We start from the raw sequence: 26,135 nt of genomic DNA on the forward strand, positions 1-26,135 counted from the left end.
GCTTGTTCAACTCACAACAAAGTCTCCCACCGTCCTTGATGCATTTTGGGAACAGATTCACTGTCTGCAAAGACCCATCTGCAGGTCTGGTGTGCAAACAAGGGAAGTCCCTTGGCTTAATGGTCCCTCGGCTTTGTGTTCCTGGACCTATCCTGGAGGCCCTCAGCTCTCCTAGCAAACAAATCCCAATTAGCAGAAAAGTAAAATAAATGCTATAGACGACTCCTGAGATGTTGCCAGCTGTTCTGGTCTCACAAAATGACCTGACCTGAAAGCTCCAAGTTCTGAGAACCATTCGTCGGCGTGGTATTTTTCTGGGCACTGCTTCAAAGGGGCCGTGGTTGAAGACCAGGATGCTATTCTGGTGGCCTCTTGTGTGGGATAAAGTTTCCCATGGGCCCCCGGGGAGGGCTGGAACTCTCGGAGGGAGGTGTTCTGGGCACCCCTCACCCATATGCCTGCATGACAGTGGACCTCTTGAACTGAGTGGGGTGGAACCTTCCAGAGGCTGGCATGCACTCTGGATTCTGGGACACGCTGGAGCTGAGCCAGACAAAACACCCAAGGAAAACTGCTGGAAGAGGTTAATGGGCTTGAGAGGAGGGTGTGGGGGAGACTGATTCATTAAATCTTAACTTTGAAGATCATAAATAGGATGTGAACTGGAATGGGATCACTGGTGAGTCTGATGCCAAGTGGGGCAAACAAGGCCTGGTCTTGTTTCTAAGGGTTTCTTGAGGCCCTGGGCACCTACCCATTTGGGCACATGTTATCCTCAGGGCTGCTGGCAGGGACAAAGTGATAAGTCTCCATCACTGCTCCCAAAGAGTGGAAACCCCCCTGAGAAATAACATTGTCACACGTTGGAGCAAGACCCCCACACACACAAGCCAAGCATCCCTGCCTATCTCTTGGCTTCCACCGTCCCCTGCCCCTTGTCGCACACTCTGCTTTCTGTCATTGTAACGACAGGTTAGGCTCTCCCACCTGCAGGCCTTTGCCTCTGGTCCCTCCTCTACCTGAAGGCCTTTTGCTTCTCTTTTTCTTGGCTAACTTATGGTGATTTCTCAGATCCCAGCTCAGGCAGGACGTCTCCCCCAGACATGTCCACAGTACCAACAGGGCTGGATTCAAGGCTGACTCACCTGGGGAGTGAGCACCATCTTTGAAGAGGGATGGTGTTTGTGTGATCTGGGTTTCTAGGAGGCCCCTAAGGTGACGGCCCCACAGTGTTCACCGAGCATAATCAGAATCGCTTTTGCTCTGCAAAGCGTGGTCAGGAGGGGAGTGTCAGCGCCCCAAATACAGAGTGTGCCTAGCTTGGCAGGGTGTGTCTGCTGCATGCCCCTGTGGCTCTCTGACTAGGACCACCTGGCTTCTCATCTCACAAGATAGAAATAAGCTTCCTTGAGGTAGGGACTCCTTCTACCTGCTGACTGCTGAACCCCAAGGCATAGCACAGGACCTGAGGCATGTAGTCCCTCAAACACTTCTGAATGAATAGCACGAGTGAATGAATTAATTCCAAGTACTCATGACAGAGGAGGAGGAGGAGGAGAAGGAGGAGGGAGAGGGAGAGGAGGAGGAGGAAGGAGAAGGGGTGGGTACCACTGACCTCCTTTAGGATGCTGAGCCTTGGGTTTCTCATCTGTGGGCGGAATTTGGGTACTGACCCTCTGCAGAGACATGTTAACTGGGGTGTCCTGTAATAGGACCCCGTGACTCACCTCTTTGGATATGAATCTTCAGTATTTGGGGATCAGGGTCCCATTTCGGCTTCTCATGCTTTTCCCTGCCTCCCTCTTCTTTTCTGGGTGACCCTTAGGAGCTAGGGCTCCTGACTCCCACTCCAAGAGCCTAAACATGAAACCATCCCTGTCTCCCTTTATTTTATTACCTTTGATTCTCTCCTGCAACATCATTAATTCCTCTAATCATTCCTTCATTCAACAAACATTCTTGGGGGACCCCTGCCACATTCTAGGTGCTGGAGTCCCAGATGCAGCCCCTACTGTCTAGTATCTCAGGCTAGTGAGCACCAAGGAACTGATCATTAAGAAATTAGTATGGCCTGGGATGGACAGAAAGCTTCCAGGAGGAGGTGGCATTTCAGCTGGGTGGGTCTTGCAGGAAGACAGATGTGTGAACAGAGGCATGAGGAGAAAGTCATCCTCGCAGAGACAAGGGCCATCACAGGAAAGGTCAGTGTAGTGGGGGGATGCAGTGGGGGTGATGGAGGCTGTGGAGGGTAGGACTTGAGGTGGGGTCCCAGCTCAGGACAGCAGGATATATGTCGCTGAGCTCTTCAGAATAATCCTTTTGATGTTGGGAAACCAGGGAGGCTTAGGTGGGGATGTATGTGGATTGTTGTTCCTATCTGTTCTTGGGAGAATGTGGGGGGGTATGGGAGAAGGACCACCTTTCCCACTTTCTGTGCTCTGGGGTATTGACACTCCCCTGCTGACCATAGTTTGCAGAGCAAAAGCCTCTGTGACTCTAGCCATGCTTGGTGAATACTTTGGGGCAGTTGCCTTACTGGCCTCCTAGAAACCCAGAGCAGACAAACACCATATCTCTTCAAAGTTGGTCATCGGCCCCAGGTGAGTCAGACCCGAATCCAAGAACCAGCCAGCCCTGGGACTTTGCCCTGTCCTAGGCCAAATGATCCTTATCCTTCCCCCAAATTGGCTGTGGCCACTGGAAGAAATTGAGAGTAGCTAACTTTACAAGTAGTTGGGTTAGAAATGAAATGTATTAATCCCAAGTCTAGGCATGTGCCCAGGTAGTGACTCTTAAATTTTGTCTTTTAAATGTTTAAAATTGAGGTCACCACTTAAAACATGAAAGCAGGAGTGAGATGTAGATTTTGTTTGTGTTCCCTTTTAAATCATTTCAAAGTTCCAGGCAACTTGACCTTTCTGGGCCTGTGTTCCCTTTCCTCCCTTCTCTGGCCCCTTCGTTTCACATACAACAGATGTCAGAAGCGGCCCTTGTGTGTTTCCTGGCCTGCTCAAGCAGAAATCCAGTGCCTACAAGGTGAGGAGAGCTAGGACGCTGCCAGGCCCCTCCTCCCCTTTGCCAGGAGCCCCAGGACAGGACATCCCTAGGACAGTTTTGCCTGGGGGACCCCAGCACACAGGCAGGGACTGAGAAACAAGAGTCTCTGTGCAGAAAGAAGTTTTAATATCCTCTGGGTTTTAATAGCTTTCTCTGAGATGGAAACTTGGGTTGAAATGATTTGCAGCTCTCCAGATTTTTCTGACTGTGTGTGTACTTGGGTTTATTTTTAGCTGCAGGGGTTCATTTCTCGCCAAAAAACCTGCTTAAATAAAACCAAAATTAATATTTTTACTTAATGGAAAGAGTTAGTCAGGACAGGCTTTGAACTGGAGACTCCCTATCTTGATTGGGAGTGCATCTTAAGGGTCTGACTGTGGCTTTGACATCAAAAAAAAGGGCCTTTGAAACTGACCAGAGGAGGATGCAGGAAGAGCCTACTTGTGAGACTTCTCTGAGGAGCATTCTTCCTCACACAGGTTGCCCCCCACCCCCGGCCCGCACCCCTCAAGTTTTCTAGGGCCATCTTCCTGGAAAGGCGGGATTCTGCTCACTCCCAGCTGTTTTCCTTAGGCTCTCCCCAAGTCTGGTCCAGGTTTCTGCTTCCTCTGGATTCAGATAAAGCATACTGAGTCTCTTCTCCAGAATGGGCTAAGACCCAAATCAGCTGCCATCTCCAGGGAGCCCCCGACACCCTTCCCTGGGACAGGCTTCACCCCTCTTTGTGGCATACCAGCTGTGTCTGCCAGACTCCAATGCCATTCACCTGTTTCCTTTCCTGTCTTTTGTAGCTCTGGCCCCGTTCCTTCGGGCCTCATTTATCTCCAGGTTCCTGTGAGTCTAGCACAATACTCAGTAACCGATCACTGGACAGATGCTTATCTGACCCTAAGAACTGGGACCTGCCATTATCCCCTTTCTGATGGAATAAGGCTCAGAAAGACATGGTCATTTGCCAGAACTTGCTCAGAGGACTTATTTATCTATTTTTTTAAAATTGCCCTCCATGTGGGTGGCAATTTTAGCTTCACGTATTCATCAAATACATGGAGCCTGTCTCTTCTGGTTGCTTGGGCTACAGCAGTTACGGAACAAAGACCCTGCGCGCTCATGAGGCGTCCATTCTAGTGGGGGGAGATAATCAATGAACAAACAAGGTCTGCATAGTGTGGCAGATGGTGGCTGGTGCTTTGAGCTTTGAGCACAGTAAGGCTGGCCAGCAGATACAGGGAGTGCTCGGGGGAGGGATGCTGGGGGATCAGGGGAGGCACCCTGACCAGGTGATATTTGAAACCAGGTGAGGTGAGGGAGCCCTGGCTACAGAAGAAAGAGTGTTCCAGCAGGAGCAGTTGCAAAGGCAAAGGCCCAGAGAGGATGGGTTGTTTGGGGTGAAGAAAAAGTAGGAAGGAGATGGGGTGCTGGTGTGGAACGAGTTGCCATTTCCCGAGATGGGGCCGATGGGAGGCCTAGGTGTGGATGAGGGCCGTTATTAGGAGCTTGGTTTTAGATGGGTTGAATCTGAGATCTCTTATTAGACTTCTAGGTATAGATGTAGACTAAATGTAGACTGTTGGATATATGAGTCAAAGGTCATGGGAGTTCTGGGTTGGAGGTTGCAAAAATGTGGGAGCTGTCAGTTGTACAGATGGTATGAACGTCACATGCTGGATATGAATAAGAGGAGGACAAAGAACCCACTGCTGACTGGACTGAGCACCATGGAGGTCATGGGTGACCTTGACGAGAGCTGCTTTGGTAGAGTGGAGGAGCGCATTAGGTCATCATAAGAACCTTTTGAGCTTGGTAATCATCACACCAATTTATAGGCTGGGATGGGAAGTGACTTGCCCAAGGTCACATAGTGACAGGGCAGTGACTTCATTCAGGTCCCATGTGCTGCATGCATGTTCATTTCAGTGTATCATGGCCACTTCCATAGGGGTTTTCTTGATCTGACCTTTGAGCTTCTGAGTTTTTCTAGAGGGGCTTTTGGGGTTTGGGGTGGTGATAACGAAATGGGCTGGCAACCAGAAAGATTCAGTTAGGGCAGGCCCCTCAGGCCTCTGCCCCCCACCCTTAATTCCTAAGGCCCTTTTCTCAAACATGGACATCATCAAAGTGTCATCAAAGTGCCCAGAGAGGCAGCAGATAACTGAGGAGGAGCTCGAAAAGGCCCTGGAGGTGGATACTAAAGATCTCAGCAAATGAAGAAATGCTGAATCGCAAGAATCTTTTGGGTCCCTGGTTGTCTTCCTCTGATTAGTGCATTTGAGAATCTACAAGTACTCACCATCAGCAACACGGTAGTATATTATCTGTTTAGCTTCAGGGTTACAAAGTGCCTTTTTACATGTGCACTGTCTCATCTAATTAATCATTCTGATTAACCTCAGACTCATAGTGTTGTGAGAAACCTCATGGATCATCAGGTTTTGTGGTTTCTAAGTTGTTTTCCTTCCACAAAAACCTTGCTAGGGAGCACAGGATGCTAAACAGATGATAGATACTCTGTTACACTGCTAATAGTGATTACTTGTGGATTCCTACTACTAATCAGAGGACATGTGTGAGTGATTGGAAAGGAAAGTGGGTAGTCAAGGAGATGTGGAGGTCAGTGGGGGATTATAAGGGGGCCCTCCCTCCTAGGGACAGTCCTCCTCTCTGATGCTTAGTAGCGCTGACAGTGGGGGTGGGGAGGTGCAGAAAGATTATGAACTCTTGCAATCAGTACAAATCTCATGGAAAGGTTTTGAGGCAGTCTGCTTTCTTGGGGGACACCAATTTCCTTTTTCCCTCTGGGATGCAAAACTGCCCTCAGGGTATCTGATCTTCTGTTCCATAGGTGGAAAATGGGGACAATAAAAGCCACCTCATAGGGTTGCCATGAGGACAGAGTGAGATAACGTGTACACATTGCTTGGCACATCAGCGGGGTTCAATGCATGGTAGTTGTTACCAATGCGTTCTAGTTCCTCCCCTCTTCCCTAGACTTACTGATGTGATGCAATGAAAGGCAAGGAGCTGAGGGTGAATTAGTGGGTGAGCAGCTGGAGAAGCAAGAGAGCCTGGCTCTGCCCTCCTTGCAGAGGCTAAAATGCAGGCTGTCCACAGTGCACAGGAAGTGAGAATTGCTTAGTGGCTGAGCCAGGTGGGCTGGGGGATCTCCTTTACTGTGAGTACGCTGGCCTCAGAAAGGAACTTTCCTTTGCCATCCTGTGAGGATGACAACTGGGAAATAAACATCAGGTGACCATTAGACAAGCTGGATTGCAGACATCCCTCCTTCCTGATTTCTCGAGTGCTTCCATGGGAGTGGGCATCATTTTAACACTCCCAGACCCCTCTCTTCCTTAAGTCCAGGCCTGAAAGACAGGTGAGCCCAGAGTCTAGGCTTTTGTGCCTACCTAGGTCCTGCCTGCTGCCGTCAGAACAGTACCTTCTCTGGGGTTGACACTAACACTGATTTCTGCTTTTGGAGAAATTCATTCTGTCTACTGGCCAGGTGTACTTTAGTTATCCTCACTGTTCTTCTAAAGACCATACCTTAAGCCAGCAAAATCATTCTACAGGGCCTTTGAGAGACATGTATGGGGCAATGTGTGTGTGTGGCTGGGGGAGAGGTAGTATCTCACCCACTAGATGGCTGAATCAACTCCTACATCATGGAGAGGATCGGTACTGCTCTTGACAGGATGCTAAGATGGGCAGAATCTGGAGTCTTCAGTTGGTGTACATTAATCCAGTTAAGGGATCCTTGCTCCCAAACCTAGCCAAACTCAGCCTTCCAGCCCACTGGTAGGAAAGTCCAACAATCAGTTTGGAGTAGAAAGGTCTGGATTTGATTGAAGCTAGTTGGATGGGAGGTGGAAGGAGAGGGTGAGCGGCAGGGGCCAGCTCATGGGTGTTTTATCCCTCTTTGAATATTCTGATGAACAGCAGATGTGCAATTTCTGGACACACCAGTAAGCTGCACTGGAAGCAGAATCCTGTTGGCATCAAAATTGGTTTTTGTTCAAAACTTATGCTGCTTGTGGTCTACATTACCATGGATGGGTGGGGGCAGGCAGCACACAATTATTTCTGGAAGGGATGTGCCTTGTTTTTGCAAGCTCTTATTATTCCTCCCCCAATAAAAAAAAATTATTGAAAGGAAGGAAAGATAATTCTATAGATCTATACATTTGTACCTGGATCCTAAGGTGTATGATGTATTTAAGACGGCCCCACATACATTTATATATCTATGTGCCAATAATATAAGTATACATAGCCTCGCCAGTTTCTTCTTACATGCTTTTACATTAAAATATTTCTTTTGACCTCCACACTCAGAAGCCCAGGAGCATAAAAGGCTCCAAGACTGAGATTCAGGCTACACCTCACCCCCACTTCTCTGACTGGTGCTAGCCATGAACTTTTAAACTTTGCCTTCCCGCTAGACTGTACGAGGTGGGAAATGGGACTTCTATGTCTTGTCGTCACCTCCAGCAGTACCCAACCCATTTTCCCAGACGCCAACCCAGTTCACGCCCACGTAGGTTTACCTGCTGGAGGACACTAGGGAGACAGCGTGGGCGCCGCTCCACAGCATGGAGGAGAATAAAGAAAACCTGTGTCCAGCTAAGCCCGTCTGTAAAGTGGGCTTCCAGCCACATCAAGATGGTGGGAACGGCCAGACGTGCTGCCAGCTCCAAGTTTGGAACCGTTTTCTGTTGTTGCTGAACCGTGACCTCCCTGCACCTCCCCTGTTCACTCTGGTCCCTGGGCCAGCCAACGCCTTGGGGGCACCCTGACTGCCAAACAGGAAAGTAAAAAATAGCACACATTTGAATTGCAGAGGAAAAACTGAAGCAAATAAAGACATTAATTCACAGACCAAATAGGCGGATTTGGGGTTGGCCAGCGATTTTACTTTGGAAGGACTTTGCGAATCTATGTGGGAGAGCAGAATGTTATTTAATTTTAGTTCAGTTTAATGCAGTTTTGTTTTTGTAAGGAGAACGCTGGTGTGGCCTCTGCACTGGGTCATCTCTGCTTCAATCTTTCTGGACCATGACCATGGGATCTTGTTTGGTACTGGCAGGTCACTCTTGGGCTACTATGGATGATGAGATGGGACAGGTACCTATGACGGAGTGGGTGCTCCAGGCCTAAATAACACCTTTAAGTTTGTTTTGACAAGTTAATGTGTGCTCCCCCACCTCTCCCTGAAATTTTACAAGACCAGAGTATTTTGATCAGCTTACCTTTCTCCTCATCCTAAGCAGAACCCCTAGGTTTTAGCTTATAGTGCATGTTAGAAGCCTAAAGATACTCTGTATGGACACACATAACGAAAGTCATGGTAGTGGTGGTAATGCTAATAACAGTGACAGCAAACACATAGGGTTTGGGATGGGCCACACACTGTCCTCAGTGTTTGTGCTACTTAACCCTCACAGCAACTTTATGAGATACTGTCATAGATTAGGAAACAAAGGCACAGAGGGGCTTAGTAACTTTCCTAAGGTCACACAGCACCAGTGCTGGGATTCAAACCCAGGCAGTCAGGCTCCAGGGACCTGGCTCTTCAATGCTATGTCATGTTGCTGCTCTACTAGTAATAAGTATATCACTTATAAGCCACGTGATGGGCACTGGGCCAAGACAATCAGAGATATTTAGGAGGAAGGAGCTCTGGGGACACAGGGGTTTGCCTGAGGCTGCATGGTAATGGTGGAACTCAAACTCAAATGTGGCTTCCTGATTACAAAAACTTACTCTCTTTTCCCTGAACTATTCTCAGATGAAAAGGTTCCAAGCTCAGACCATTTCGGGGTAAGGAAGGAATTGACTCACTGTGCATGCGGAAGCTTCCAGAAGTACCCAGCTTTATAGGCCAGGTCTGCTTATGACATGTTATGTCTAAATGAAGTCAAGCCATTTTTGAGCCAGGAAAGGGTAGACGTTGCTATTTAAAGGAATCCCTTTTGCTTTTTTTCCTCCCAAGGCAACGACTCACTCCTTCTTTTACCTTCTGTATTAATGAAGAAGCAGAAGATGGAGCCAAATCAATTCAGGAAGAATCAATAGGAAAGTCCTGGCAGACATGCCTTCTGCCCAACAGTTAAGCTGTTACAACCTGCCTGTGGGAGTTAATGTAGAGGAAATAGTCCCTGGGGCCTCTGGGAGGATGGCTCCCTGCCAAGGATGCTGTTTCAAAGTCAGACACAGAGGTGGGGGCAGAATCTTTAGGGAACTTGGCCTGGGATCTTGCCAAGCTCTCGTTTTTACAGCAGACTTGGAAACAGCCACTTGCCTCTTCCCAAATTGAGCTGCCTCTGCTGAATTGCTAACTTTGCCACTGGGCTCCGTGTTTTGCCATCCCTGGCAAGTAAGGTTTGGAGGGGCCATTGATTCATCTGGATCCTGACTTCAAGTCTGACTGGGAGAATAGGCTCCAAGCTCATCTGGGAAGAAACAGGATAGGATTCAGCTGGGGTAGGGGAGTTGGTTCCTAGTAAGGAAATTTTTAAGAGATTAGAGACAAGGAATTGAGAAACATGGTGGGACAACCAAAACGGGGAAGGATAATGGAGCTACCAGAATAGGCAGGTAGGGGTGTGTGTGTGTAGGGGTGTGTGTGTGTGTGTAAAGGGTAAGCTGTTTAACAAACATTTATTGAGCACCTGCTCTTTTTTGGGCTAAGTGCAATGTGAGGTAAGAAAGAGTGATAAGATCCTAGAGCTGGAAGAGTTCAATTTGTGATTCAAACACGGCTGCTATAAATGCAAAATCCACTCCATTCTGGTCAAAGTCCTAGCATGAGAGCATCCAGCCCCCTTTGATGGAGACACTCTCTGCCCCCATGACAGCACCGCCTCAATCCCCGACTTTGTTGCTAGTTCTTGTTATTAGATGACTTGTTCTTTGGCTGAGTCAATGAACGCAACTTCTTTGCAGTTTCTGAGTTCTGTCTTCAATATCTGTCCACTTGCTGGTTTGACAAATATTTGAAGATAGCTTCTTCACATACAATAGAAAAAGAAGCCTCTTATAATCTCCAGGTCAATCCCTCTCTTCTCTGTGTTCTTACTGCATGTAGCAAATGCCTTTCTTCCAGCATTTGTCACACTGGGTCTGTCTAATTATTTTTGTATACATAGTCGACTAATATTTACTGAGCAACTCCCTTCTACCAGATGTTGTAGTAAGAAATTTCATAAGGTTTTTTGCTTAATCCTTATTCCAATTCCCTGACATAGGTAGTACATCCTCTTTACAGATAAGAAAATTGAGGCTCAAAATGAGGAAATGGTTTCACTTCTCTGTCAGTTTCCTCATCTGTGTAATGTGGATGCTAATACTGACCTTGTAAGGCAGTTGTGAGGAGTAAATAAGTAAAATGTACTCTTGCATATAGTAGGTGTGCGATAAATGGGAGCTATTTTTTCCAGTAACAATCCTTCCATGGGTCAGCCCATCCCATTTTTATCAATGATGATGATAATAATGATGATATTAATAACATTAATATACACTCTGTCCAAGACATAGTGCTGAGAGTTTTTCACACGCATTATCTTGCCCAATTCCTTCAATTCAGGTAACTGGTAACATTATTATCCTGTTCTGTAGAAGAGGAAATTGGAGGCCAGAAACAAAGTTACTTGCCCACAGTCATAATAGCCATAAAGAACAGGGCTGGGATTGGAAGAGTCTGGTTGGCTCCTAAGCCTCTGCTCCCAACTGCTTCTTCCTCTACCACATCCTTATTGAGCTGCTCTCTACTGCATCCCTTGCCATCTAAGTGCTGGGGACCAAGGGCCCCATCAGAGTGCCAACTGGGGCATGGAGGTCAAACTGGGGTACATCACAACCCTGTGGGTGTATTAGGATGCATGCAAAGGAAGAGTCCCAAATGAGGTAGATCTCAGAAAGCGGTCCTGGTAGAAAGAGAATAGGTCTGGGAGACCATGGGATTGTCAGAGGTGCGATGGAATGAGGGCAGGAGGCTCTAACAGAAGTAGATTTTGGATTATGGTGAAACCACAGAGTCACTCCTCCAGGGGTGAGTACAGCCTTAGAAATTTCCAGACTGCAACTATGAGCATTTAGGGAAATTAACTCCAAAGATGTCTGTCTTCTCTTTCTCTTCCACTCCTCCCTGCCCACCCCCATCCCAGTGTCTCTTACCTGAATGCTTGCTCTTATAAACACAATCATCTATTCTAGTTGCTTCAGAATTACAAAGAAAACAATTCCAGACATACTGGGAGCTGGATGCCTACCCTGAGATGTGGTCCCTAAAGTGGTTCAGGCCTCCCTAACTTCCCTGTCTCTGTCTTGCCTTCTTCTACAGTGATCCGGGCCAAGGTGGTGGGGAAGAAGCTGGTGAAGGAGGGGCCCTTTGGCACACTGGTCTACACCATCAAGCAGATGAAGGTGAGTGACAGCAGCCTGATCCCAGGATTCAGGAGGGTTTGGGTTTTTTTTGTCAGAGTCTTGGCCAATGGAGGCAAGTGGGGTTGGACTTAGGGTGTGTGTTTGCTCAGTGTCGGAGCCCCAGCCCTAGCCCCTCCACCTGGCTGGAGAGGGCATAGATGAGGCAGCAGAAAGGGACAGGTGGTGGTGGTGGTGCTGGCTGCTTCATCCCAGAGCCAGGGCCAGTGGAGTCCCTCAGAGACAGCTGTTAAGAAGCTGCGCTCTGGAACCAGACAGCAGAAAGCCCTGTTACCTAGTAACTATGAGACACTGGCCAAGTCACTGCCCCTCTCTGGACCTCAGTCTTCCCATCTGTAAAATGGGGAGAGGGATGTTGACTAGATCGTCTCTACAGGCTCTTCCGAGGTCTGACGTTTTAGGATTCAACAATGCCTGCTGGTTTTATGCAGTCACTGAGGTTACAACTTAGGTTTAACCTCTCAAAACTTTACATTAAACTTGTGCTGATCAAGGAACCTCAAGCCAAAGTAGGAACTTCACCCTCTCTCCCTATTTTCCCGGCTTTAATTGTCTTCTTGCATCCCATCAGTTAGCATCGTTTACAAAGCATGTTCACATAACTGAGCATATTTGTGAGGATGTTAACATTATGAAGCACATTCAGGAAGTGTGCCCTAAGAAAAAGCACATCCGATTCAAAACCTAGGGAGCCTGCCTCCTAGTCTCAGCTCCATTCCTTCCCTTGGCTCACTGGCCTTAGAATTGTCCCTTTTCCTGGGCTCAGTTTTGCCATACGTCAACAGTGTGAGGTTGGGCTGGGTACCCCTAAGAGCCCTCCTGGCTCAGGCATTTCAGGATTCTAAGTGCCCTGGGACACGGGCTGTGTTACTTCTAAGCAGGAGCTGGTTTGGGTGCCTCAGCACAGAGGACTGGGGCTCGACCCTGAACAGCTTGGCAGCTGGTCCATCACTCCACCTTTGTAAGCACCTCCCTGCATGCAGCACTCTGTGCCAGGAGCTGTGGAGGCCACAAGGAAGATGCGGTTCCTATGTTTAGGAACTATAGTCAGGCGGGAGAGAAGACACATGTGCAGGACTAATCAGGAGTCCGAGATGGGGGTGTGCCCAGGTCCCAGGGGACTGCTAGCCCTTGTACTCAGTGCTCACATTTGCATTCCCAGCAATTAGGGTGGGACCGGCAGGCAACAGGGACTTGGTAAATGCTTGTCCATCTAATGAGGGGACGAGTGTGAGACACACTGGCCTGAAACTCCCGAGGAGACAATTTATGGGTAGAATTGAGAGGGAGAGTGACACAGCCCCTGGGTTGTAACCAACCATCTCAGAGGCAGACCTCCAGGCCTCATAATTCCTGCATCCTGAGGCCTGAGGTTAGATGTACCAAGTTTGTGGAACCTGTTGCTTTGGATTCAATTTTGGAAACATCCACAGCATTCTGGTTATGTAATGTCCAGAGTCAGCCCTGGCCAGCTGCCCTTGGCTGCCCAAGCTTGGTCATGGGACCAGCTTATGTCTTCAGATGGCCATGGGGAGGGAAGAGTGGGTGGAGAGGGGACCAACAAGAGCAATAACAACCCAAAAAACCCACTGTGCAACCCCTGGAAGCTGGCAAGCAAATGCAAAAGCAGATTAGACAAAAGCAGAGGTTCAGGAGATGCATTCCCTGCCTGCTCTGGAATAATCCTTCACATTGTGAGACGCACTATGGTCAGCAGAGAGCTGGGAGGGGAAGAGGCTGGGAGCAGTGGTTCCTAAGTTTGCCTAGCTTCTCTCCTTCCTTCAAGGCCTGGATGCCAGGGTGACCAGAGGCCCTTGCTGTGGGCAGAATGTCCCATTCCCCCCTCACTGGGAACAGCCTCTAAGCAGTGTTTTGAGGCCAAATAACATTTGCTCACCCATCCACTTCAGAGCACACACACCCACTCCCAAGACACGGGTCTTTTGCTGTCCATTCACCATCTTTCACCCAGGTCCACGGATCAGAGTGCTGGACGTTAGAAAATAAGTTCCCTTGATTTACTTGTGACAGAGGCTCAAAGGGAAATGAGTGGTCCAGAATCACACATTTAATTAAAGCTAGATCTGGTTCCCAAGCTGAGGTGTCAGGGTTCCTTCCCAATCCTGTGTGCTCTTTACAGTGACTCCCAAAATATCCCTGCCATCTTACTTTGATCATCAACCACTATCTAGTACGTTTTATTAACTCTGCCCTGCTACCAGCCCAATATTAGATAACCTATAGAACTGGTCATTGCCCTTCTATCCAAACAGCCCCTGGATTCTGCTGGTCTCCAGGTACCAGTCTGCTAATCCAAGAAAGTACAAGACATAGGAGTAGGAGTAGGCCAGTCACCCTCCCTCCCTCCCTCATGTCCTTTCTTCTCTCCCTCCTCCCCACGCTCTCAGTGCTTCTGTGCTTTGCACTGTGCTTTTTTGAGCTGAGGATGCAAAGATATATATATTTTTTTTTGGCGGTACACGGGCCTCTCACTATTGTGGCCTCTCCTGCTGCGGAGCACAGGCTCCGGACGCGCAGGCTCAGTGGCCATGGCTCACAGGCCCAGCCGCTCCGCGGCATGTGGGATCCTCCCGGACCGGGGCACGAACCCGTGTCCCCTGCATCGGCAGGCGGACTCTCAACCACTGCAGCACCAGGGAAGCCCCAAAGATAATTGTTATAATGATGGGGGAACAATTCTCACAACAACCCTGTGAAATAGATACACATTATCCTTTATTTTACAGGTGATATTTGGAAAGGCTAAACAACCGTCAAGATTGTATAGTCAGAAAGTAGTAAACTAGAGCGAAATTAGCATTTTTGCCTACAGGGAGATTACAGAGCAGTGGAGCAGCAGGCTGATTCATAATTCCCACCCACTTTGGGGGCTCCCCCCACCCTATTTGTATCTAGTTCCCCTAGGGAACAAAAGGAGGTTAACTTGGGTTTGTGGATTTGTCATCCAGCAGTGTAGCTCTTGACTTGCAAAGGGTGTATGGAAAAATATCTTTGTAGGAGGGAAGGGGGAGAGGCCAGAGAGGGGAGCCTGCAGGAGTTTTGGCACTGGTCCCTGGGCGCTTTGTTCTAGTGGATTAGAGTCTACCCCAGAGAGTCAGCCGGGGAAAGCAAGGACTCCCTTAGAGCAGGACTAAAGGAACGGGGAAAACGTGAGAATTTGAGCTGCTCTGTCTGACCTCTCTTCTCTCTCAGAGTTCCCACCCCCTCCCCCCAAAACCTCTCACCAGATGAAAGGCAGGCAGACCCTCTCCCATATGCTAATTCCAGGGCCTCTGGTCCTCCTCTCAGGCATCTCTTGAGTGTGCAGTGACCCACAGGTGTGTTTGGGGGCAGGGGAAGGGTGTTAGAATGTTGAGGGAGCTTATTGCAAACCCAAACATAGAGATTCGCTGGGGCTGAGGTGCTGGGCTGTGGTACAAAGGTGGAAGTTTCCAGAATTGGATGTTCTAATCTTTGGGGATCTTATCTCTTATCAGGACCATGAGAAAGCATCTGCTTTGCCTGTAGCTTTAGTTTATGCCATGGAGACATGCTCTTAGGCTGGCTGCAGGGGACAGCACGTGGGGGACATTATGTCCCAGCTGGTCTTGGGAAAGGCCCATGGGGAGGCCCGCTGGTCATGTGCTGTGCATGTCCTAACTCTGGGCAGGACAGATCTGCTGGACAATCGGAATGCTTGGCCCCCAGTGACTTCCTTCCTTCAAGGCTTTGTCTAATCAAATGATTAATAGGATTTGAAGCTATTTGAAGCTCCAGCTGGAAGCCTCTCTGACCGCCCCAGCCTATGGGGAACTGTTCTCCTCCTCCAAATGCCTGTGACTCTGTTCTCGTGTGCTCTGCCACCCCAGCTAGACAGCCCATTCTGTGAGAGAAAAATCCATGTACTTGGTACCTCAGTCAGGTATCTAATGTCTCTGAAACTCGGTTGCTTATAAGAATCAGTTGTGAGTTTAAATGAGTTTATGATATAAAGCAGTATCCAGCACAGTGCTGTAGGCATGCCAGAAATATCTGACATAGTGGTGACAGTTCATGCTGCAAGTATAAAGACCAGACATTCCATAAGAAATAGGGAAAACTCCCCAAACTCAAAAATTTCTTTCCCACGTTATTTGTCCCTTCACCCCAAGGGAAGTTAACTTCTTAGAACTTCATGTAGATACTATCACAAAGCGAAGCCAAGCCCAGAGGCTTGTAGAGTCCAATGTGATGTATATACAATATTGCAATTAAATATTATAATGGAATATTATTCAGCCTTAAAAAAGGAAATCCTGTCATTTTGACAACAAAGATGAACCTGGAGGACATTATGCTAAGTATAAGCCAGACACAGAAAGAAAAATAATGCATGATCTCACATATTCGTGGAATCTAAAAAAGTCGAATTCTTAGAAGCAGAGAGTAGAATGGTGGTTACCAGGGTCTAGGAGGTGGGGGAAATGCGGAGATGTTGGTGAAAGGGTACAGATTTTCAGTACTGCAGGATGCGTAAGTTCTGGAGAGCTAGTGGACAGCATGGGGACTATGGTTACCAACACTGTACTACATACTAGAAAGTTGTTAAGAGAGTAGATGTTGTGTTCTCACACATAAAAAGGTAACTATATGAGGTGATGGATGTGTTAACTAGCTTCATTGTGGTAATCACAATGTATACATATATCAAAACCTCCCCTTACACTGATACACTTTTTATCTGTCAGTCATACCTCAGTAAAGCTGGGGGAAAAAAGAGCAACCTGTCTACGTCTGAAACCGGCTTTAACTACTTGCACTTAAGTGATGAGGCTGGGCAAGACATGTAGGAAGAAGAGGACCAAATCCTTCCCTCTGCTTATTACGAACTTTAGTATAACTGGCTTTAAACTAATTTTTACTAAAGTATGCCAAGTGCTATTCTAAGGCATTTAATTCTCAAAAACGCTATATGAAGTAATTGCTTTGCCCCAATTTACAGATGAAGAAACTGAGGCCCAAAGATGGTACGTAACTTTCCAAGAGGCAAATAAGTGGCAGAGACAAGATGCAGACGCTGGCTGTCTGTCCACAGAACCCAAGTTTACCATTAATCTTCCATTGCATCGGCTGGATCAGATTAACACCCTTTCCAATTCTGAGATTCTCAGATTCTCTGATTTCAGGACATTATAAACCTGTTATAACCCTCCTAAGTTTGTCAAACCAATTCTCGGTCTCTATGACTACAAACCTAATAATACTTTAGGATACTTTAGGACCAATACTTTAGGATACTTTAGGATCAATATTTAGATCAAGCTGGATTATTATAAAGAAAAGACAACAAAATGAGTAAAACCTGCCTTTACCATACATTTACCATATTATTTTCAGAATTGACCCTGAAAGGCAGCTCTGTATTTGTCAGACTCAGTCATTTATAATGTGTTAAGATTTTGGCTCCATATGCAAGTGCTAGAAACCATATTAAAATAAAGGGTTCTTCAATTCAAAAGTAGCAGAGATGCCAAGCTGATTTCAACAAGTTGAGTTCTTACTGGGCAGGGGCTTGATTCTTACCCATAAAGCAGAAAAGAGATACAGGGGACAGACCAACATGGAATAAACTGAGTCTCCAACAGGCTGGCCTGAAAGACCTAGAGAGAGTACTGAGTTGGAACACTTGCCAAAAAGTCAAGGGTCATCCACACCAAAGTGAGAAGTTGTTGGGCCTGGGAGTGAGTACAGGGGACGTTCTCCCGAGGCCACACTTGATGGCATGCACACAGCAGCACCCTTAAGCATGGTTCCTGTTAAAGCCAGAGAGGCACCATCCATCACTGAGGAAGTGGGGGGTAGGATGTGACACGCCCGTGCTCCCCGAGAGCACAGCTCAAAACTGAGAGGACAGCACTTCTCGCTGCTCTTGGCTGCATTTCCTCATTCATCTGGAGAGCCTCCCGGGAAAAGAGGGTTAAGAAGGGAGGCCAGGTAAATTAAAAGCACCTGCACCGATGGTTGCACACAATTAGAACAGCACTCCCCTTAAAAAGGCAGAGGCTCCCAAACCCTGTCGGTCCAAGAGACCCTTTGTGATGGCAGAGGGCCTCATGGACCACCTACCCCCGCCAGCCAGTCGCCACTTAAAAGAAGATGGGGAGAAAGAAAAACAGCCCATTAGACTGAATGGGAGGCACTTAGATGAGACACCAATGAGGTGATGTCTGGCTTTTTATTACCATTAGTAAATTACTTATGCATGCCAGGAACTAAAATAGAGACGTTGTCTTATTGGAAACCCTTGGGATAAGCCTAGAGACCACCAGCCATCCAGGGCCTGTGTACTCTGAGAACTGGGGGATAATGGGATTCGGCAACACCTCGGTGCCCCCTCCCACCTCCACCAGCTCACATGGTTAGCAGTTGTCTCAACAGATCCGGGCCCACATAATGCTCGTGGACTTGACCTGGAATAACCAAGTGGGTTCAGCCTCTGTTACATTCACACCAGTGGCTCTGAGCGCATGCTTACAAAGGAGGCACGATAGCTATAAATGGCCCTTAGCCATCAGAGGCCCTTAGCCATGAACTTGTGAGGCTGCATTGGGAGACAGCATAGGATAATGGTTAAGAGCAGATTCCCCTGCTTGGATGCCTATCTCTGCTATTCGCCAACCGTGTGGCCTTAGACAAGCCACTTAATCTGCCTAGGCCTCAGGCTCCTCATCTGTAAAATGGAATGGGAGGTGTGACTGGATGGATGGGAAGGCTTCTCGGGGAAGGCACCACCCATGGCTCAGACAAGTGAGGAGCAGGTGGCCTCGTCTCTGAAGTGAAGACCCTGGGGTAGGTAGGTCAGTGACCGGCCACACAGTGGCCTATTAGGGGAATCTGATCCCACAGCCCAAATGACAGCATGTGTTCTGAGCCCTGGTCCCCCTCTCATGATATTCCTTCTGCCCACAGATGTACCGAGGCTTCACCAAGATGCCCCACGTGCAGTACATCCACACAGAAGCTTCCGAAAGTCTCTGTGGCCTTAAGCTAGAGGTCAACAAGTACCAGTACCTGCTGACAGGTAACGGCCAAATCCAGCATCTAGGCCAGGGTTTGGCCAAGGTCCACTGTTCCTTCACTTTAGAGGATGGAGAAGGAATGGTAGACCCAGCAGTGTTCTCAGGACTTTGGCGATGAGCCCACTGACTTATAAAGAATATCTAATGTTGAGTCCATCTTGCTTGACCAGTGGTGGGAGCTTGAAGTTCCTACAGTGAGGCTGGATTTTAGTCTCCGCTCCACCACTGACTCTGGGGAGGAAACCTAGTTTTGCCTGGTTTTGCAATTTCTTAGCTTTACTGTAAATGAAAAGAAATTGCTAGTACCTATTGCTCTCCACATCTTAGGACAACCTATTAGGTCTGTCTTTGAAACTTATCCACCTTTACGCAGTCAACGTAGAAAGGAAAAAACAAAAGCAAGATCAAAAAGCCATTGACACGGGAAGAGAATAGTTGGTCTCTGGCCCCAGCTCCAGTGCTTACTGGGTTTGGGACCTTCTGCAAATCGCTTAACCTCTCTGAACTTAATTTTCTGTATTTGGAAAATGGGAATACAACTCATCCTAAAAGGTGTTGGGGAGGATGAAATAAAACCATGGGACTGAAGAGTACGTAGCACAGTTCCTGGCCTAAGGGGGTTACTCAGTAGGTATGAATTCTTCCTCTTCTGGCTGGGTTCTGGACAAAATAACCCCCGCTTGTTGTCCCTCTCCTCCTCTAGGCCGTGTCTATGATGGCAAGATGTACACAGGACTGTGTAACTTCGTGGAGAGGTGGGACCAGCTCACCCTCTCCCAGCGCAAGGGGTTGAACTATCGATATCATCTGGGTTGTAATTGCAAGGTAAGCCCCAGGGAGAGCAGGCAGGGGAGGTGCTGGCTCGCAGCCCCAGAAACATCAGCTCCTACAGTACTGGGCACTGGGCCGTGAGGCTGGGAAGGGTGTGCATGTCAGGCCTGAGCAGAGGGGCAGGTCCGAGAAGGAGTGGTGAGGAATGTTGCACCAGGCTGAGCAGTGAAGAAGGCGAGGAAAGAATGACTTTCTGCTGTAATATGTGCTGCCCACTTGGCAGCTGCCGGGGCATGAGGGCTCTTCAGCATCCTTGGCCCCTCCCGTGGCTCAAGGTTGTGGCAGGTACAGGATCCTTACGTTGGCAGGTCCTGCCCAGCAGCCCCAAGTGGGTTCACCTAGGCAGCTGACGCACTGGTGGCCCCCGCCCCAGGTGGGCAAGCTGGCGCAGGACTGCTGATACCACTTGCTGCAGAGAGTCACTCTTCAACCTGGCCCAACTCCTTGACCCAAGCACAGGGTCAGGGCACACAGCCTTGCTGCTGTGGGAGGCAGTTAGGCCATTCTCTCAGTTAATTCTCACAACAACTCTGCCAAATGGGACAATAGTGATTATGACTAGTACAGTTTTAATTGTCCCCATTTTGCAGAGGAGGAAACAGAGACCTAGAGAGCTTAAGTAGCTAGCCCTAAGTCACACAGCTCACTAAGTCTGATTTCTAGCCTAGGGCAGCTGGACTCTACAGTGTATGCTTTAATCTTTCTAATTTCTCAATTCCCTACAACAGCTGAGAGCTCCCGCCTTTGCCTGTTACCATTTGAGAGGGAAAGCACTCCCAAATGTCTAATTCTACCATTTTCTGGCTGTGTGACCTGGGGCAAGTTACTTAACCTCTCTGAGGCTCTATTCTTTGTAAAAGGGAGATAAATCTGTTATGAGAATTAAAGAGAATAATACAGAAGCACTTAGCAGAATGTCTGGTACACAGTAGGTGCTCAATAAGTATTGGTGAGTGTTATTTATATTATTTTCACTAAGGGAGTGATGTGGCTGGGCTCCACCTGCAGTGGTCCCAAGTTCTGAATCCAGTCTCAGGCAAGCATCAGGCCTAGGTCCACCACAGCAGGCTCCACCAACCTTTGGTTGTTATCTCACTGCAGATCAAATCCTGCTACTACCTGCCTTGCTTTGTGACCTCCAAGAACGAGTGTCTCTGGACCGACATGCTCTCCAATTTTGGCTACCCTGGCTACCAGTCCAAACACTATGCCTGCATCCGGCAGAAGGGTGGCTACTGCAGCTGGTACCGAGGATGGGCCCCCCCGGACAAAAGCATCATCAATGCCACAGACCCCTGAGTGCCAGACCCTGCCCCAACTCACTTCCCTCCTTTCCCACTGAGCTTCCCTTGGACACTAACTCTTCCCAGATGATGACAATGAAATTAGTGCCTGTTTTCTTGCAAATTTAGCACTTCGAACACTTAAAGGAAAATCTATGCCGTCATATGGAGTTTATTTGGAACCATCCTCCTGGCCCCACCCTTCCCTTTCTTTTTGGTTTTGACATCACCCATTTCCACCTGGCAATTTTTGGTGCCATGCCGGAAAGAATGAGGAATGTATATTCTTCTTTGTGATGATATAATCTATATTTTTTTAGGAAAACAAAAATTGAAAAACTACCCAATTTGGGCATTGTAATACCTACCCTTCTTTCTTCTTCCCCATCTCACCATCTCCCAGACCCTCCTCCCTTTGCCCTTCTCTTCCCCCTTCCCCAGTACATAAAGGACACAGACAAGGAAGCTGCTGAAAAGCCAACTGTTTCAAATCAGTCAAGGGCAGCAAGCAGATAGACTCAAGGTACGCAGAAGATCTTATACACCAAGGAGATGCTACTGCATGTCCCCACCAGACTATGTCTGTCTGTGTCTGCACGTGAGAGTGAGGGAGGGGAGGAAGAAACTGCAAGAGGGTCTGGATGATGCAGTACACACACAATTCCCCAGCCCAACGATGCTTGGGTTGACCAGATGTTTCTGAGTCTGGAGCAAGCAGCCAGGCCAGAATAACAGAACTTTCTTAGTTGGTGAAGACTTAAACATCTGCCTGAGGTCAGGAGGCAATTTGCCTGCCTTGGACAAAAGCTCAGGTGAAAGACTGAGATGAATGTCTTTCCTCTCCCTGCCTCCCACAAGATTTCCTCCTGGAAAACTCTTTAGTAGATTTGGCCAGGAGCTTGCCTTTATGTAAATTGGAGAGATACAAACACAGTACACTATCCACAGATATAGGACCAGTAGATATGGGTAGAGAATACTATTTCCAAAGTAGCATTTATCTCACCTAGGGGGATGTGTTTGCATACACATTTGCATATACCCACGTGGGGACATAAGCTAATTTTTTACAGGACACAGAATTCTGTTCAATGCTGTTAAATACACCAATAGTTTAATCTCTTCTATTTTGTTGTTGTTGCTTGTTTAAAGAAAATCATGACATTCCAAGTTGACCTTTTTTTTTTTTTTCATTTTAATTAAAATTTGAAATTCTGAGCACCCTCAGCATCCCTCTAATTGGGGTCATCTGACCTCTGTCCCTCTCCTTTTCTCCTGCTTCATGTTTGGGGCCTTCGTTTAACTGCCTTACTGGCTTGGCTCAGATGGGAGATGAGAGTGAATGTGGGTCAGGGGCCTGGGCACAGGAAGGAAAGCTGCAGTGCCCTGCCTTGGCTAGATGGCCACCTTTCCTGGGTTTGGGGACAACTTGCTCCTCTTCCTCCAGCTTACTGGTGGGTGAATGCCACCTCCTGAGGTCCTCAGCTCATAAAGTTAAAATTGGTGGTCATTGGGAAAGCCTTACTCTGCAATCAGCTGTAGGGTTTTTGTTGTGTTTTTTGAAGTAAAACTGTAATATAAATTCTCTGATTAAATAAAATTATTTTAAGTTTTAGTGTTGAAAGTGAGATGCCAAGAGTAGGTGATAATGTATATTTTACAGAATTGGGGATGGTAGGATGGTTACATTTAACATGATTGCTCTCTTTTTTCAGATTATGGGTATTTATCCTGTATTAGTATTTGTATCTTCAGTTCATTCCACTTTAGGAAACAGAGCTGCCAACTGAAACAGGAGAAAAAAAAAAAAAGAAGCAGACAATACATTGTAATGTCTCGCACACAAATGCAAATGCCCAGGCAAGGTGTTTGGCAGGACCCCCGTGCAGGAAGGCAGTACAGGCATCCAGTTTCCTTGGGATTGATTTCATTACCTACCTTTCACCTTGTGGTTGTGACATCTGGCATACAGGAAATGGGGGTGGAGGGGGTGGTGCTTTGCTCTCTCAATGGGGCAGCGTGAGCAGGAGAAGCTGAGGTCAGCAGGCCAGTGGTTTTTAAGGGGTGAGCCCCAGACTTGGTGTTTTAAGATTTTCTTTATTTGGACCTCAAAGTCCTATAAGGTGGAACCCCTAACCCAACCTGCACAAGTGCCCTCCCACAATTGGGCATTAGTGTGACCTCCATGAGGCATCTGGCTATTCTTGGTCCCTGGTGGGGTCATCTCCACTCACACAAGGAGGGGCTTGAGGTGACGCCTGAGCATGTGTCACCTGAAGTTTCCCTCTGAAAAGTTGGTGGAACCTCTGAAAAGTTGGTGGAACCACAGTCCCATCTGCCAGGCCCTGGCAAGGAAAACAGCAGGTCCTGAGCAAAGAAGGGTCCTTTGCAGAGTGATGTCAGAGGGCGGTTTTTGAGCTTTCTATAAGCTATAGCTTTGTTTATTTCACCTGTTCACTTACTGTATAATTTAAAGTCATTTATGTAGCTGAGACACTTCTGTATTTCATTCATATCGTGAACGTTTTATTTTGCTAAATCTTATGTCATGTGTAGCCTGTAATATGTGTACATTGTGTTTAAGAGGAAAAAGAAAAAAAAACAAAACCCACACGCCGCCATTTTCCTGAATCAAATTCTACAGTGGAACAGAGGGTAAATACTTCTACTGCGCAGGCAGCTAGACTGGCGAATTGGGGAAACTAGAAGGAACTAGCACTAGAGACTCCTCCAGACTCCTCCCTATCGGCATCCTCGTGGCCTTCTGGACTAGGAGGGAGGAGAGAAAAAATAGCAAGTACATTCACATCCTTGCTCTGAGGCACCTGGCCCTGGGCAGTCTGCTGGTCATTCCCATTCCCTTCTCCCTCTAGTCCGTTTGTCCACCCCATTGGGAAGCCACGATTTCTCCTAAAAATCCAGGGCTGTGGGACCTGTGATTCCAAGCTCTCTTGGCCTCCTCTGGCCATCTCTTCTGTCTCCCTATCCAAAAGCACCACACCCAGGCTCTCACCTTTCAGGCCAGTGCTCCATCTGGCCAGGGTAGATAATACTGGGAGACTCCTGTGCTTTAGCCTTACCCAGCCCCAGACCCTACATCATGGCAATCAAGCTACAGCCCATGAGCACCATTTTTCATACCATGGTTCTTGAGCAATTAAAAAAACAAATGACTTATTGGAACAGCTGTCTCATAGGAACTGTGGTCCCCAGGAGACAATACCCTCCCCCCCGCCTCTGCCCTTCATCATATGCTCAATGATCAACAATATGGATTAACCAAAAATGACACCCAAGTGTTTGGCTCCTGGCTGCCAAAGTAAAAATATCACTAAAATAGTTTTACACAAGAAAAACACTTAAATTCTGACAGCAAAAGCAAAACAAAATGGGGGAGTGCTGGGGAGACAGATACCAACAGCTTCCAAATTGGCTCTTGGGAGACACGAGGAGGGCTCATACTCCAAGGGGAGGGGCTTCGTAAATTCTCCCATGACCCCCACCTTCCTCCTTAGCCGGTCTGCTGTCCTGAGACCCAGAAGTGATGGAGAGAAACCAACCAGAGAAAACCCTGTCTGGAAGGAATGTATTTGTTGCTAAATTTTGTAGCACTGTTTACAGTTTTCCTCCATGTTATTTATGAATTTTATATGCCGTGAATGTATATTGTCTTGTAATGTTGCATAATGTTCACTTTTTATAGTGTGTCCTTTATTCTAAACAGTAAAGTGGTTTTATTTCTATCACACACCTGATAGAGTCTCTTGTCTCCTTGTGTCCTGACTGCCATTGTGGGTTATAGGGATCACAGAGGGCCTTGGAAGCCAGGTCCTGCCTGCTTTGGCTCCTGGTCTGTGCCCACTCCCCTCCCTCCGCTCACTTCTACAGCATGGACCCACCTGCCCCAGTCAGGTGCATTTTCAGGAGCAGCATCCTAGCTTTCCTCCTGGCTGCTAATCCAGCCCTGACCTTGCTCCCTGATTCTATGGCCAGGGTTCTCCCTAGTTCTATGGAATCTGGATCAATATCGAATTGCCTATTAGTGGTACAGGTATTCCCAGACTGGGCCCCTGACTTGGCCTTCCCTGGTGGGAAGAATCTTCCTAAGAATCTCAGCCTGGTGGAAGTGGGAGGGGGAGGGGGAGGCTCAAACAGCAGTCCTTGATGCCAAATGCCTGCCTGAAATTCCGAGTAGGGCTTGGCCTAGTTGGGAATGCCAGGAACTCACTACAGCCAGCCAATGCCTCCCAGAACTTACAGCTGGGCCTGTCACCCTCAATGGGCTGGGCTGGCTGCAGACCCCTCACCCAACTTTCATCCCATTGTTGACAGTGTTCCAGGGTATGGTTCTGCACCTATTTTAAAGCTACTCTATTTTGAGCACCTATCATATGCCAAGCACAGCACCCTATACACATGATCACATTAAATCTCAACAACCCAATGAGGTAGTTCCACTGTCATCCATGGTTTTTGGCTGAGGAAGCTGAGGCTCACAGAGACCCAAGACCTAGTAAGTAGGCAGAACTGGGATTCAAACTCAGGCTGGATTGAGTATAAACCCTGCATTTTCTCCACGGTGTTCTCACTTAGTTGGAATATGCTGGGTTGCACATGCCCTTCTCATTCCAACCAGTGTATCCTGGATTCTATGACTCCTCTCACTGCATCACATACAAGGGAAAGATAATCAATGAGAAATGTTTCTGCCTGGTTAGACTGTCCCCTACCTGGAGACACCTATCAGTGTCTCCAAACAGGATTGTCATGCTCAGCAGCCTAAGCTTGGGATTCTACAAGCACAGCATCATCCTCAGCTGAGATTACTGAATACCCTATTAACTCTCTTGTTCCCCAAGACTCACATTCCTTGCAAGGCATGCATGGGGCCATGGCCCTGCATTCCTTTGTCCAGTTTAACAAGACCACCGACCATGAAAGCAGGCATGTCATGGGCTATTTCCAGCTGCCCAGAACTCTTGATCCAACTTCTTCTGGCCGCAGGATGAAGAACTCTCCACCTCATCCCAAAAGATGTTCACCTTTCCCACCATCCAAATGGGAGGCTATCCCACATATTCCGAATGGAAGGCTATCCCACATACTCTGAATTCTCTGGGAAGCTCCAACCACTTCCCAGAGACAACCTTGAGTATATTCAAAAGTTGGAATGCGAAGAGGATGCACAAGGAAACTGCCCTTTGACGATCAATGCAAACAAAATATTACTGCTTTTATTAAAATAAGAGTTGAAACCAGGTCCTGCACAGGGCTCAAGGGTTCAAGGTAACATCCAACCTTTGAAACATCTTTCACCTTTATTATCAACCTTTGGTTCCAATATGCCAGCTCAAGTTGTCCCCTGATTTGCTGAAAATTCCCAATGTCCCAAGGAATGCTGTCCATCTTTGTCATTTGCTCTACTGCCTGAATTTTACCTGGAGACCTGACCCTTCTCCTAGGA

The 26,135-nt window shown here is 47.7% G+C and overlaps 2 protein-coding genes across 3 annotated transcripts in view; one reads left to right on the plus strand and one right to left on the minus strand.

Annotated features, from left to right (window-relative positions):
• The window catches only part of TIMP3 (TIMP metallopeptidase inhibitor 3), a 57,152-nt gene extending 32,726 nt beyond the window's left edge, over positions 1 to 24,426 (plus strand). The window contains exons 2-5 of the mRNA XM_027107478.1: positions 11,399 to 11,481; positions 18,448 to 18,559; positions 19,261 to 19,382; positions 20,490 to 24,426. Coding sequence (XP_026963279.1) covers positions 11,399 to 11,481; positions 18,448 to 18,559; positions 19,261 to 19,382; positions 20,490 to 20,687 — 515 coding nt within the window. The 3' untranslated portion in view covers positions 20,688 to 24,426. The remainder of the gene's footprint in view (positions 1 to 11,398; positions 11,482 to 18,447; positions 18,560 to 19,260; positions 19,383 to 20,489) is intronic.
• The window catches only part of SYN3 (synapsin III), a 412,466-nt gene that overhangs the window by 272,656 nt on the left and 113,675 nt on the right, over positions 1 to 26,135 (minus strand). The window lies entirely within an intron of this gene.

Source organism: Aethalodelphis obliquidens, unplaced genomic scaffold (genome assembly GCF_003676395.1).
Source record: "Aethalodelphis obliquidens isolate GAN/ISIS:26980383/991018 unplaced genomic scaffold, ASM367639v1 scaffold8, whole genome shotgun sequence".
Lineage (NCBI taxonomy): Eukaryota > Metazoa > Chordata > Mammalia > Artiodactyla > Delphinidae > Aethalodelphis > Aethalodelphis obliquidens.